The following is a 13,460-nucleotide window of genomic DNA, read 5'->3' on the forward strand; positions in this document are numbered from 1 at the left end:
GATGCTTCGACACCGTTGTTTCAGAGGTGCTGTAGAATGGCATTCCTCAAGCTTATTTTTGCTTGTAATAATTCTTTTGAGGCTTTTTGTTGTACCGTTCCACAAACATTGGATTGTTATTTGAGCATGATGACGAAGTATGGACATTTTGCATGCTGACTTAACCCACTTACATACAGTACAGAGTAACCGACCATCCAGTGAGCCTATGTTAATGATGTTATAAGTAGAAAACATACACACTGATCAAGTCACTGACCTTAAATGATGAGCACAAGGGGGTGTATTATAGATACCTCACAGACTTTGACACAATTTAGTGGCTTTTCAGCTGTTGACGTGATTACGGATAGTTCGAGCTGAAAAGACCCTTGTTGCCCTTGGTTTAACTACAAATTACAAAATGATTTTTTTAAATGATGCCTGCAGAATCAGGTGCCTTATTTCACACAAATGAAATATCCAAACTTGATTTAATGATGTTTTCTAAGGAAACAAGACTTCAGCCCATTATGCCAAGAACTAAATCAAGATATATTTTTTTTCCTTTTTATTGTGTCGAGCTTTCTGCAGAATGAGAGCTGTTGCTGCTTTGCCTCAGACAGTTTTCATGTAAAGATGAATGTAGTCTTCCTTCGGTGAAGTCAATTCAATATGTTAAGCTTGTTCATTTTGACTTGTGGAACATTCTGGTTAAGTGACTATCCAAAGAGTGCTGAAGTCATGATGTAGATTTGTTTGTTAATATTGATAATATACATGTTTTAATTCTTTTTTTTGTTTGTTTGTTTGTTTTTGTTTTTTTGTTTTGTTTTTTTGTTTTTCAAATCAATAGGTGATTGCACAAGTCTGAACTGTTTTTACCTTTTTTTTCTGTGATCTTTACAATTTACTTGCCATCATGTGTCTGTACTTTTCTTTTTTTCAGCCTGCTAACAATATCTGGTTGAAAATACAATTTTTTCCCCCATAATTCCAGAATGAAACATAAGAAGGTTTTGCTGAAATACATTTAGCAAACCTGTAATGGGTTAAAGACTTCCATAGGGCCCTCAGAGGAGCTGGTGGATCAGCCTGGGAAAGACCGTGTCAGACCTTGTAAGCATTGTGTCCCCTCACCAACATTCAAGATTACTGTGCCTCTTGATTCTTCTGGTTCTACTGTTCCTCTAATTTACATGTGTGACTTTACTGGGAACAGCGTTCTTCATTTACTGAAAGAAATGGCCTTCACCAGTTTACTCTCAAACAAACAGAAATCCCAGTTTTCCAAATACAAATCAACGACACAAGTAGACGTGCATTGTTTGACAAAAGATCCTGTAGCAGTGGATAAGAGGGCAGGAAGCAGAAGACCGTATTGTTTTTGCTCATGTTAGTTAAGCAGTTGATGTTCCACTTGTGCAATTTGCCTACAGCTTGTTTTCCCTGTACCTGACCGCCTCCATTGAGAAGTGCAGAGTTTTCTCGCCATAGCCGCATGGCTTCCCTCCATGCTTTTGGAGGTAGGGAAGCTCTTCATTTGTGCAAAACAAAACATGGACATTGGGTAGGAGTCCCGTCTCGCCGCCCATTGGTGCTGAATTTTGAAAATACATACTTGAACACCCTCAGTGGCATGAGAGCTGTGACTTAACATCTGTTGTCAGGCTCACTGACTTTTTTCTTCCCCCCTTGCAAGAAACTGTGCTGGACAGTGGTCAATTTGACATCAGCTGGAGCCACTGTAAACACCCGTGCCAAGGCCTCGTCCTCGTTAAAGGATGACTGTGATGGGCATGGACAGAACCTGCGGTCGGGTGGGAGAAGGGGTGTGTAAATGTAGCGGTGGTAGCTCTTTTTGTTTGTTTGTTTTGTTTTTTTTTTACTTTAAGGAGGACATCGGAGCGCTAGTAGGGTCACCTGGACTGTTGGCCCCAGTTTTCTCGACTTCGTCCTGAACACGTTCAGAAGACAACCACACAACCTGATAATAAACCCCTATGTTTTTTCTGAGCACCACACTCACACATCACACTGCAATGATTTACATCTCCTTCCAAACTTTGCCAAATTTCTATTGTTCTTGCTAATTATTGACCTTCGGCGTGTGGTTTGAAGAGATAAAAAAAAAAAGTAACAAAAACACCAAGGGTTTGCTTGTTTTGAAATCCATACAACGTTCAATTTTCAATTGAAGGAATTGTCACCCATTTGGAAAAAAAAATCACAATTCATGACCTTGATGTAATGCTTCTGGTGTTGTATGGTATTTTACTAGATAAATTAGCATGGGATCTTTAAGTAGCTAGTACTGTGTGTGAACTCCCCAAGTGTAAAATCTCTTTTTGTCACAGTAGGAAGGCTGTATTTCATTGCTAAGTGCTCTGTTCTAGATCTCTTGGTGATTCTAAAGCAGAATTCTGCAGTGTATCCTACTGAAACTAACAGTTACTTGATCCTATTAGCAATGTCTATATTTGTAGTTCACATATATGCCTGTTGAAATACAATATCTTAACAGTTGTTCTATTTATGTTTCAGTGTTGTGCTGGATTTTTTTTTTTCCTTTATCATGTTTTTTTGTTCCTTTCATTTTTAGAGGCACAACTGGTTGGAAAACAACTTGGTTTTTTGAGCATTGTTAATGTACAGAAGTAGGCTTAAAATCAGTTGTGACAAATTTTGAACATGTGTCTACTTGTGCTTTTGTGCCTCTGTTTCTTTCTCATTTTGTATTATCCGTAATTATGTCTCTGCATTGTATCAGCCTGGTGTTGGTACCACAATTTTGCTTGTAACCATGATAGTCTAATGCTATTATTGATTTTAATATCACAAATAAACATTAGATACAGCAGTAATTGGTTGGTGGGGTTTTATTTCAAATTATTTCTAACCTGTTATCCAAATGGTCCAGACAACCCACAGCCCCTCTTACTCCCTAAATTCTATAGCTTATGACCCTGTTCCCCTCAACGACCCCCCCCCTTTCTCTCTCAGCCACCTTCAATCCATATTTGTGTCGGGATAGTGTACTAACCCCCTGATTATCATTGTCAGCATGACACAGCAATTCTTAACCTAAATTCCAGTAAAACAATGAATCAGTAGTTATGAACTTGACTCACTGCACCAGCACTGTCTCAAAGGGACTATCATATCTACACTGCAACTACTTGGAATAAGTCATACAATTTGCCTGAATAAAAACAACAGAAATGTTTTCCATACACACAGTGGGTATAAAAAGTCTACACACCCCTGTTCATGCAGATTTTTGTGAAGTGAATAAATGAATCCGATATAAACCATGCCAGAACTTTTTCCATAATCAATGGAAAATAACAATGTACAAGAATTAAGTGAAAAACAATTCAGGGAAAGTAAGTGTGCACACCCTACAATTGTGGATGTGTTTGTGTTCACAATGTTCACAATGAACATCTCATGTTCAAAGTAATTATCATAAATTAATCATCAATTCCATTATTCTGATTAACTCTAAATAAAGATCAGATTTTTCTGTTGGATTTTCTTCACCTCTTGGTTTTATCCAACTGCTTAAAACTTGCTGAGCATGCCTGGTTGAAAGTTACTGAACCAGAGAGGAATTTGTGTGAACAAAATTATAAATGCAACACTTTTGTTTTTGCCCCCATTGTTCATGAGCTGAACTCAAAGATCTAAGACTTTTTCTATGTACACAAAAGGCCTATTTCTCTCAAATATTGTTCACAAATCTGTCTAAATCTGTGTTAGTGAGCACTTCTCCTTTGCCGAGATAATTCATCCACCTCTCAGGTATGGCATATCAAGATGCTGATTAGACAGCATGATTATTGCACAGGTGTGCCTTAGGCTGGCCACAATAAAAGGCCACTCTTAAATGAGTAGTTTTATCACACAGCACAATGCCACAGATGTCCCAAGTTTTGAGGGAGCGTGCAATTGGCATGATGACTGCAGGAATGTCCACCAGAGCTGTTGCCCGTGAAGTGAATGTTCATTTCTCTACCATAAGCCATCTCCAAAGGCGTTTCAGAGAATTTGGCAGTACATCCAACCGGCCTCACAACCGCAGACCACGTGTAACCACACCAGCCCAGGACCTCCACATCCAGCATCTTCACCTCCAAGATTGTCTGAGACAAGCCACCCAGACAGCTGCTGCAATATCAGTTGTGGCATATCAAGATGCTGATTAGACAGCATGATTATTGCACAGGTGTGCCTTAGGCTGGCCACAATAAAAGGCTACTCTAAAATATTGGGGGGGTCCGAAAACTAGTCAGTATCTGGTGTGACCACCATTTGCCTCACGCAGTGCAACACATCTTCGCATAGAGTTGATCAGGTTGTTGATTGTGGTCTGTGGAATGTTCGTCCACTCCTCTTCAATGGCTGTGCAAAGTTGCTGGATATTGGCAGGAACTGGAACACGCTGTCGTATATGCCGATCCAGAGCATCCCAAGCATGCTCAATGGGTGACGTCCGGTGAGTATGCTGGCCATGCAAGAACTGGGATGTTTTCAGCTTCCAGGAATTGTGTACAGATCCTTGCAACATGGGGCCGTGCATTATCATGCTGTAACATGAAGTGATGGTCGTGGATGAATGGCACAACAATGGGCCTCAGGATCTCATCACGGTATCTCTGTGCATTCAAAATGCCATCATTAAAATGCACCTGTGTTCGTTGTCCATAACATACGCCTGCCCATACCATAACCCCACCGCCACCATGGGCCACTCGATCCACAACGTTGACATCAGCAAACCGCTCACCCACACAACGCCATACACGCTGTCTGCCATCTGCCCTGTACAGTGAAAACCCAGGATTCATCCGTGAGGAGAACACCTCTCCAAAGTGCTAGACGCCATCGAATGTGAGGATTTGCCCACCCAAGTCGTTTACGACGACGAACTGCAGTCAGGTCGAGACCCTGATGAGGACGATGAGCATGCAGATGAGCTTCCCTGAGATGGTTTCTGACAGTTTGTGCAGAAATTCTTTGGTTATGCAAACTGATTGTTGCAGCAGCTGTCTGGGTGGCTGGTCTCAGACGATCTTGGAGGTGAAGATGCTGGATGTGGAGGTCCTGGGCTAGTGTGGTTACACGTGGTCTGCAGTTGTGAGGCCGGTTGGATGTACTGCCAAATTCTCTGAAACGCCTTTGGAGATGGCTTATGGTAGAGAAATGAACATTCAATTCACGGGCAACAGCTCTGGTGGACATTCCTGCAGTCATCATGCCAATTGCACGCTCCCTCAAAACTTACGACATCTGTGGCATTGTGCTGTGTGATAAAACTGCTCATTTAAGAGTGGCCTTTTATTGTGGCCAGCCTAAGGCACACCTGTGCAATAATCATGCTGTCTAATCAGCATCTTGATATGCCATACCTGAGAGGTGGATGAATTATCTCGGCAAAGGAGAAGTGCTCACTAACACAGATTTAGACAGATTTGTGAACAATATTTGAGAGAAATAGGCCTTTTGTGTACATAGAAAAAGTCTTAGATCTTTGAGTTCAGCTCATAACAAAAGTGTTGCATTTATAATTTTGTTCAGTGTATATATAGCTCTGGAAAAAAATAAGAGACCACTGCAAAATAATCAGTTTCATGTTTTTCTTACAGGTGAATGTATTGGTGAGATGAACAGTTTTGTTTCATTGTTTTTGTGAACTGCTGACAATATTTCTCCTAAATTCAAAATATAACTATTGTTATTTAGAGTGTATATTTAAGGGAAATGACAACACATCAAAATAACCCAAGATCATGCAGTATTTGCAGAGCTTTAATAACTCAAATAAAACAAAATGCAAATAATTTGTAAACAAATTGTGTTAAATTGTATTTGGTGGAATAACCCCGATTTGCATGCGTTTTGGCTCCATGCTCTCCACGTTTTTCACATTGCTGTTGGATAACTTTATACCACTCTTTTTGGAAAAAAAGCAAACAGCTCAGCTTTGCTTGATGGTTTGTGACCATCCTCTTGATATATATATTAGTGAAAGAATCACAAGAGCACCATACCCACAGAACAGTATGAAGGTGGGAGTGTCATAATATGGAGATGCTTCTCTGCATATAGTCCTGGAAAAACATGAACACCTGGCTAATCTGTAACTGGCCAAGAAACTGAATCTGGGGAGAAAATGAATGATTCATCTAGACCACTAAATTCTAGAAGACCTTCTATGGCCTAGCTGATCTCCTGACCAGAATCCCACTAAAAATTTCTGCATGGTTTTGAAATTGTGAGAGAACATCTGAAGGAACCTTGGATAAGTGAGGGCAGTTTTACAGGAGGAACTGACCAGAATTTAACCAGAATACTGCAAAAAGCTTTTTTTTAAAACAGTTTTTACTAGATGTCTAGCACTAGAAGTGCTAATCGTCATTTGTGCTACTTTTTTGCATGTCATTTTTGTTTTAAAAATATATTGAACATATCTCTTGTGTGTGAGGTCCGCTTTCCTCATCCAGATACTGTGTGCGATGCAAACCTCATGCACTCCTCTCTGTGCTGTCAGTCCAAAGGTTTGTCTACACTAATATTTTTCTTAGACATTTCGATAACAGCTTATGGTTGAAATGTTCTAATATGTAAATTTTATTTCTAAGATGTTTATTTCTAAAATGTAAATGCAGTGAATGTCTGCATGTTTATTTCTGAACAGTGTATTCATAAGGAGATTTTTTTTAATTACTTAATTAATTACTAATTAATAAATATTATTAGGCAAAAATAGTAGAAAAGAAACGAGAAAGGCTTTAGATGGATAATCAAACTTCAGACTGTTTGACGAAAATTTTTTTGACTCATTCATTCAGCTGAAAACGCGTTTTCGTTTTGCGAAGACCTTTTCGCTCTCCGTACCACAACAAAGATGGCGTCGTCCTCTGACGTCTCTGTTAGAATATGTGTTCAAAATATCATCAAATATGATTTAGAGGTTAAAGCTCTCATTCAGGTAGGATGCAGCGATCAAACTCATTTTTCGGCAGTGGTCTGCTGAATTAGTTAAATTGTACTTGTTTTAGCCTCGCAGTGAATGTGAATAACTCTTAGCCTACTTAGCTGCCATGAAGCTAGAGAAGCTTTGTTGGTGTTTCCACTGAGCTGTGTGTTTCACTCCAGGATATAAGAGAATGTCGAGGTCCTCACAGCCTGCTGATGGAGCTGAACGGTGCAGTGAAGGAAAAATCCAACCATTTAAGACAGCGAATTCAGGTATACACATTTAAAGGACTTTATATAACTCTAAATCAACTTCCAGACAAACTTCCAGCTGATTACGATATTCTGATGGTGTAGTTACTCAAGATTCAAGATTCAAGAAGCTTTTATTGTTATTTCAACCACATATAGCTGGCGCAGTACATAGTGAAATGAAACAACGTTTCTCCAGGACCTGGTGCTACATAAACATACAACTACTAGTTCAATACAAAACAACAAACAACACCACAGAGCTAGGACAGAAGTTTGTCTTAGCCACGTAAAGTGCACAGTGTGCAGCTAGGTGCAAACCTACTTTTACGTTTACTCGATGTAAACACAAACACTGCTGCTTACAGGAAGGTGTTTTTTCTTTACTGTGCAAACTTTAGAGATTGTTGTGTATGAAATCCCAGGAGATCACCAGATCTGAAATACTGGTCACACTGACTGGTTTAATAATTGCATTAATAAGCGTTTGTGTAGGTGTTCTTATTAAAGTGACCGGTGAGAACATGTCTTCCGTGCTTTTATACTTTATACATGATGTATGTTACAGTTCCTTTCATTTGACTGGACAAGGAGCATTCCAAAAGTGCTAATATTAAGCATAACAGCACTGATCTGTCATTATTTGGATCCCTCCACGTGTGTGTGTGTGTGTGTGTGTGTTTGCTACATAACACCTAACAGTAGCTTCTTATTGTGAATCTGTTTGTGTGTTTTCTATGGGCTGTCTGCAGAAAAACTCTAGATCCTAAAAAACAAATATAAAAAATTTAAATCTGAAAAATACAGATTTGATGTAGAGTAGGTAAAATGTGAACAACCTGAGAAACTAAGTAAAGTAAAGTAGAGGCTATCAGTGTGGTCAACATTTAACTAATCAGTCATCTGAGTCATCTGCCAGAGTGAATGTTCTGCTAGCATAGCTAAATTCCTAGTCCTAACAGTTACCAGCAAGCTAAAGTTAGCATGGCCTGTTTGCTAGACCATTACCTAAATAGTTAAGCTAGTCATAAGCATCACTGTAGATTACTACTACATCACTGTAGAAAACTAGCTTTTGTAATAGAACATGAAAAACTTTTGTGTGTGAACAGACCGCAAGTGTCCTCCATATGCATCATGCTTCAGCAAAGTTCCAGTTCAAACTTTGTTGCTTTTGTTGCTACAAGTGGTCAACTGTCCAGTGTACTCTTTCTGGTTGTAGGATATGGAACAATTGGCTAAAGAACAAGACAAAGAGACCGATAAGAACGTTATTATGGCTGAAATGGAACGTCATCGCAAACAGATGTTGAGGTGAGAGTATTAGAGGACTTGTGCTATTTGCATTCTGTATTTTTAAAGTTGCCCATAAATTTATTGTCAAAGTTGATCTTTTTCCACATATGTACCAGTAACCAGACTGCATGGAGGAAAGCCAACTTGGCCTGTAAGCTGGCCATTGATAACCTGGAAAAAGATGAGCTATTACATGGTGGGGACACATCAGTAAGGCAAAGGTAAATCATTAACTCAGTCATGAACTCCTTCATGTTGAGGGAAACGAACGGCTTTCTAATGGCTTTAAAATTCTTGCTACTTAACTGCAGTGGTCAGATATCCATTAATTTGCTTTTGGGTTGAGTTGGATGTCAGAAAACCCAGTCTAGCAATAATAATCTTCACTGACTCCAGAGCACATTACAGAAGAAAAAATTGTGAATAGGCTTTAGGGCACAGAACTGTAGAACTGTGGGCTGTTTAAGGAAAGGGACAAAGAAAGAAAAACCTGCACTCAAAGTGAGAATCGTACAAGACTACAGCAGGAGGTGGAAGTCTTTAAACAGTTCATATGCCGAGTTATTAGATGAATTTGGATCTTTTCTTATTGAGAACATTAATGGGTTCCTTAATTGGCTCATGAGGACCAAACGTAAACTAGGCATATACAATTTAAAATTGTATAATAGAAATAATAGAAAGGTGTAATAAAGTAAAATGAATTTTGAAACAGGTTATAAATACAGTAGCTGACAAACTCACTAAGCAAGTTACAAAGAATTGTATTCAGTATTTTACCTGAAACAGGTTACTGAGTGTCAACAAGCATTCATCCATCCATCCATCCATCCATCCATCCATCGACAGTGTCTACTTTATTGTGGTCAGGATTGTGGTGGATCTGGAGCCTCTCCTGGGAACACGGAATACACCCTGGATAGCAGGGCACAACACAGAGTCAAGTAGGCTTTACTGTCATTCCTCACACCACAATACAGATGAAATGTTGGGTACAAAATATAGACTGTGCAAAAATTAATAAATACATTAAATTCAGACAATAGACTGCAGACTATGTAATAGACAATGTGCTAAGCAGTGTGTGAAGTAAACATTAAGCACTACAGTCAGACATAAACTCTGTTGCCCTGTAGTGAATATAATGAAAACATTGCTTAAAAGAATCTACCTGTCATAGTGGAAGTGAAATGAATTAAGGTGAGGTGTCCATCAGACCAATCTGCTGAGGAGCCTAATGGCCCATGAAAAGTTGCATGTGCTCTAGCATTCTTCTAGAGAATGGGCAAGAGTGATTCAAGTTGCTGCAGGCTTTCCTTATACTCTGCTCAGTGTAGATGTCTTTAATGGCATTAAAATGTAACCCATTAATAATCTTCACCAATAATCAGCACCACCACTGTGCTTTCCTGTCTGTAACCGTAACTGTGCAGTTTCTGTGGCAGACAGCGAAGCTTCAGGGCAGAATGCTCTCTGACACACTTTCAGAAAGTGGTCTTCACATGCATCTTCTTAGGACGTAGCAGCACTGTTATATGGAGGAACCATGTCAAGATGTCTGTGATCTTCATGCCAAAAGCTTGACATTGCTCAGTTTCTGCTGCTGCACTGCATTGTGTAGAGGGGTATGAGACACTCGGGTCAATCATCTTTTTAGTCTTGCTGACATTTAGACAGAGATTGTTGTCCTTGTATTAGACCTCAAGTTGTCTCACTTCCTCTTTGTAGGCAGTCTCATCATTGTTGGTGATAAACCCCATGCAAGTGTTATTAGCAAACATGACAATGTGGTTGCTGTGATACAGACGTTAGTAACACAGACGTGGTTGTGCAGTGTGTACAGCGGAAGACTCACTACACAGCCCTGGGTGGGTTCTGGTGTTCAGGGTGACTGAGAGATGATCTGTAGTGAGCGGTTCATCAGCTCTGTGGGAGATTTTTTGGACTGATTTGTTAGACATCACTGTCAACAACCATCATCATCATCATCAAATCACCAAATGGAGGAATATATTTGGGAAGAGAGTTGTATTCCTCCAGTACTGTTCCAGAAACTCACTTCGAAGCAGTTCTGGTGTGACATACTAAGACACTTTATTTTTTGTTTGTTTGATGTGCTTGATATGTAGGAAAGCCACCAAGGAGAACCTGGTAGAGACATCCAGTGACATCACTGAGAGTTTGATGAGCATCAGCCGGATGATGGCCCAACAGGTTAACCAAAGTGAGGAATCCATCGGCAGTCTGGGTAAGAGCACGCGGTTTGTGTAGTGTTGAGCCACTGCATACCATTGCATTGTTTTCTATTATATAGAATTAATGATTTCTGTTATATCTCTAGGTCAGTGCTATTCTAATATGTATAGCAGCCTGCAATATGGCCTGTTTATCAGTTCAGATCAGACTCTCTGATCTGATAAGTTATTAATTAATTAATTAAAAATATGATTTTGATGTAATGAACCTAAATCCTCCAAAAATAGTGAGCTGAGATCTCTTCCAGTTCTGTCAGCAGCCAATAACAGAGATGTGAGATCGATGACAAAAGACTACCATAGGTTTTTGCCACCATAACTAGTTAGCAAACAAGATCTTTCTGCTCAGATGTTGGCTTTTGTACCACAAATGAAGTCACTACTGCCTCATCCATCCATCAGGGAGTGTTCTGTACTCAACTCTGCCGTGAGTTTAAACAAACCACTATGGACTCGAGATTAACTTTATCAGATACACATGCAGTTTTCACTGATATTTGAGCCAAGCACAGTGACCTTCTGTTCTATAATGATGCCATGTGACTTAGCAAGAGAGATGCACTCAGAATGGAGCTCAGGGAGGAGATTATCATTTGTCTCTGCGACTGCCAGCACAAGAAAGCTAACACGGTTTTGATGCAAATGCTGGACAATTGGTTCATGTCAGAGATTTGCTTTCTAAATGACATCATCTGTCACTTGAATGTGCTAATCTTGGGAGCTGGGGAAGGATAAAAGAGTGGTGGATTTATTTTGGAAGATCTCCTGTGCACAGCAGCCAAGTCACTCCACTGGTTTCTAGATCTGGACCCAGTCCAAAACTTTGATCTTCTTCTTCTGAAACCATTCTTTTGTTCACTTGTTATTGTGCAATTCTTCAGTTTTTATGTTCACTGTTTGTATATTGGTGTTTGGACTAACAAAGTGTCAACATTTTAAAACCAGATTTTCTCAGGACTAATTTTTGGAGCTTTTCTAATTGTTTATACACTATATGGACAAAAGTATGTGGACACCTGACCATCACACAAATTATGTGGTCCTTCTTCAAATTGTTGCCACAAATTATAGGATGTCTTTGTGTGCTGTAATGTTACAATTTCCTTTTACTGGATTGTGTATGTGTGTGTGATTTTCTTTCTTTTTTTTTAGTGAACGAGAAATCTCTCCTGTAATAAGTGATTTTTCAGTTGAGTGTTGAAAATGTTTCACCTCCCCTAAAAACCTAGTAAAACTCCATTAAACACACAGTCCCTCTTTTTGCTCTATTCATAGTTACATCGTCAAGGTCGCTTCTGGAAACGAACGAAGAGTTCAAATCGATGACGGCCACAATCCACTTGGGACAGAAACTCATCCTGAAATACAATCGGCGTGAACTCACGGATAAACTGCTCATCTTTCTTGCACTTGCTCTGTTTTTTGCCACTGTTCTCTACATCCTGAAAAAGAGGCTCTTCCCTTTCATTTAGAGCAAAAATATTTCTTTTCTATATGCAAATACTTCAGTTGTTGGTACTGTTCCGGTCATAGAGTTCGTGTGAATATACGTGTGCCTGCATCTAAAATGTGACTTTTGCCATTTAAAATTGCACATGCAGTTTGTGACAATAAATGAGAATTTAGTTCTGAATTTAGTGTTGATTTTAAGCAAATGAAGCAAGAGTACTTGGCAAAAGTTGTAATATTTATAACTGGGGAATTCAAATTCAGAATTGCATTTTTGAATGAATGGCATGTTGTTTGCAGTGTATAGCATTATAAAAGTTTCTTTATATACATGTTTAATATTTACAGACAGGGTGGTTTCTTGATTATTGATGCTTACCTTTAAACCAGTGTACATAAGTGCCTTCTTTTGCTACCTTTGAAAGTGTTAAAAGTGTTTATTTGATATTTCAGTGTCTTTACAGCCTTTAGAAGCAATATTTTTACAGTTTACACTCTGGTACTGTTGACTGTGCCTACATTTGAAAGGAAGGGGGAAGAAACACACCTGAGGTAGAGTTAGACTATATTTGTTTTCTTATGAATTATGTCAGTATTTATAAAAATGGTGCTTTTAATATCTCATTATGTTCTTCAGGGTCAGACCACTGGATGGTGCTATAGGGTTTTTCTGTTTAACCCATTCAGTTTCTCAACTTTTTTCCTCTGAACATGAGGAAATAGTCAAACACAGGTTCTCAACCCTGGCGTTAGAGAACCCCAGACTTCTACAGTTTATTGCTTTTGCCACTGTCACACCCACCTTCAGCTCAGGAAGGATTGTTAATTAGCTGATTAGTTGAATTGGGTGTGTAGGATATGCAGTACGCCTGTCTTTGACTTGCTGGTTGCAGATCACTTCACTGTGATGTTTTTTTTTTGTTTTTCAGCTTTGATTCATTTCCAGTGACCTCATGACTCTGTGTGTATTTCAACATAATTTTTTAAAGATTTTCTAATAAAAAAATTTAAGAACCGTGACCTTTATTTTATTTAAAAAGATAGCCCTAGCTGTTTCTAGAAACATTTAACCAAGACTGATAAAAAGTAGGTGAGGAAACAACCAAATAATTCATGCAAAAATGCCCCAGTCACAATTTATAGAGAAATAATATTTATTTTATGGGGGAGAAAACTTTGTGGATATAATGGATTTTTTTCATGATGTACCAAAATGTATGAAATTTTTTTTTAAATATTTGTCACAAC

At 38.9% G+C, this 13,460-nt stretch overlaps 1 protein-coding gene across 3 annotated transcripts; it reads left to right on the plus strand.

The window, feature by feature from the left end:
- Window positions 1-6,853: 6,853 nt before the first annotated feature.
- On the plus strand, window positions 6,854-13,232 carry bnip1b (BCL2 interacting protein 1b). 3 transcript variants are annotated; one of them, XR_009207232.1, is made up of 7 exons: window positions 6,878-6,973; window positions 7,141-7,233; window positions 8,435-8,526; window positions 8,625-8,729; window positions 9,298-9,452; window positions 10,638-10,756; window positions 12,039-12,178. XR_009207232.1 is itself a non-coding variant. In XM_058415478.1 (6 exons), exons 1-6 carry the CDS (start codon window positions 6,890-6,892, stop codon window positions 12,233-12,235), a joined length of 690 nt encoding a protein of 229 aa, XP_058271461.1. In that variant the 5' UTR covers window positions 6,854-6,889; the 3' UTR covers window positions 12,236-13,232. The 3 variants fall into 3 exon arrangements, 2 of the variants coding, with proteins under 2 accessions (XP_058271461.1, XP_058271460.1); XM_058415478.1 differs by lacking the exon at window positions 9,298-9,452 and having other exon boundaries at window positions 6,854-6,973; window positions 12,039-13,232; XM_058415477.1 differs by lacking the exons at window positions 10,638-10,756; window positions 12,039-12,178 and having other exon boundaries at window positions 9,298-10,619.
- The last annotated feature ends 228 nt before the right edge of the window (window positions 13,233-13,460 follow it).

This window comes from Hemibagrus wyckioides, linkage group LG18 (assembly GCF_019097595.1).
Source record: "Hemibagrus wyckioides isolate EC202008001 linkage group LG18, SWU_Hwy_1.0, whole genome shotgun sequence".
NCBI classification, from domain to species: domain Eukaryota; kingdom Metazoa; phylum Chordata; class Actinopteri; order Siluriformes; family Bagridae; genus Hemibagrus; species Hemibagrus wyckioides.

Coding starts and splice junctions, on each gene's coding strand:
- bnip1b (XM_058415478.1), top strand. CDS start 6,890: ATGGCGTCGTCCTCTGACGTCTCTGTTAGAATATGTGTTCAAAATATC. Junction 6,974..7,140: donor AGGTTAAAGCTCTCATTCAG/GTAGGATGCAGC, acceptor GTTTCACTCCAG/GATATAAGAGAATGTCGAGG. Junction 10,757..12,038: donor GGAATCCATCGGCAGTCTGG/GTAAGAGCACGC, acceptor CTCTATTCATAG/TTACATCGTCAAGGTCGCTT.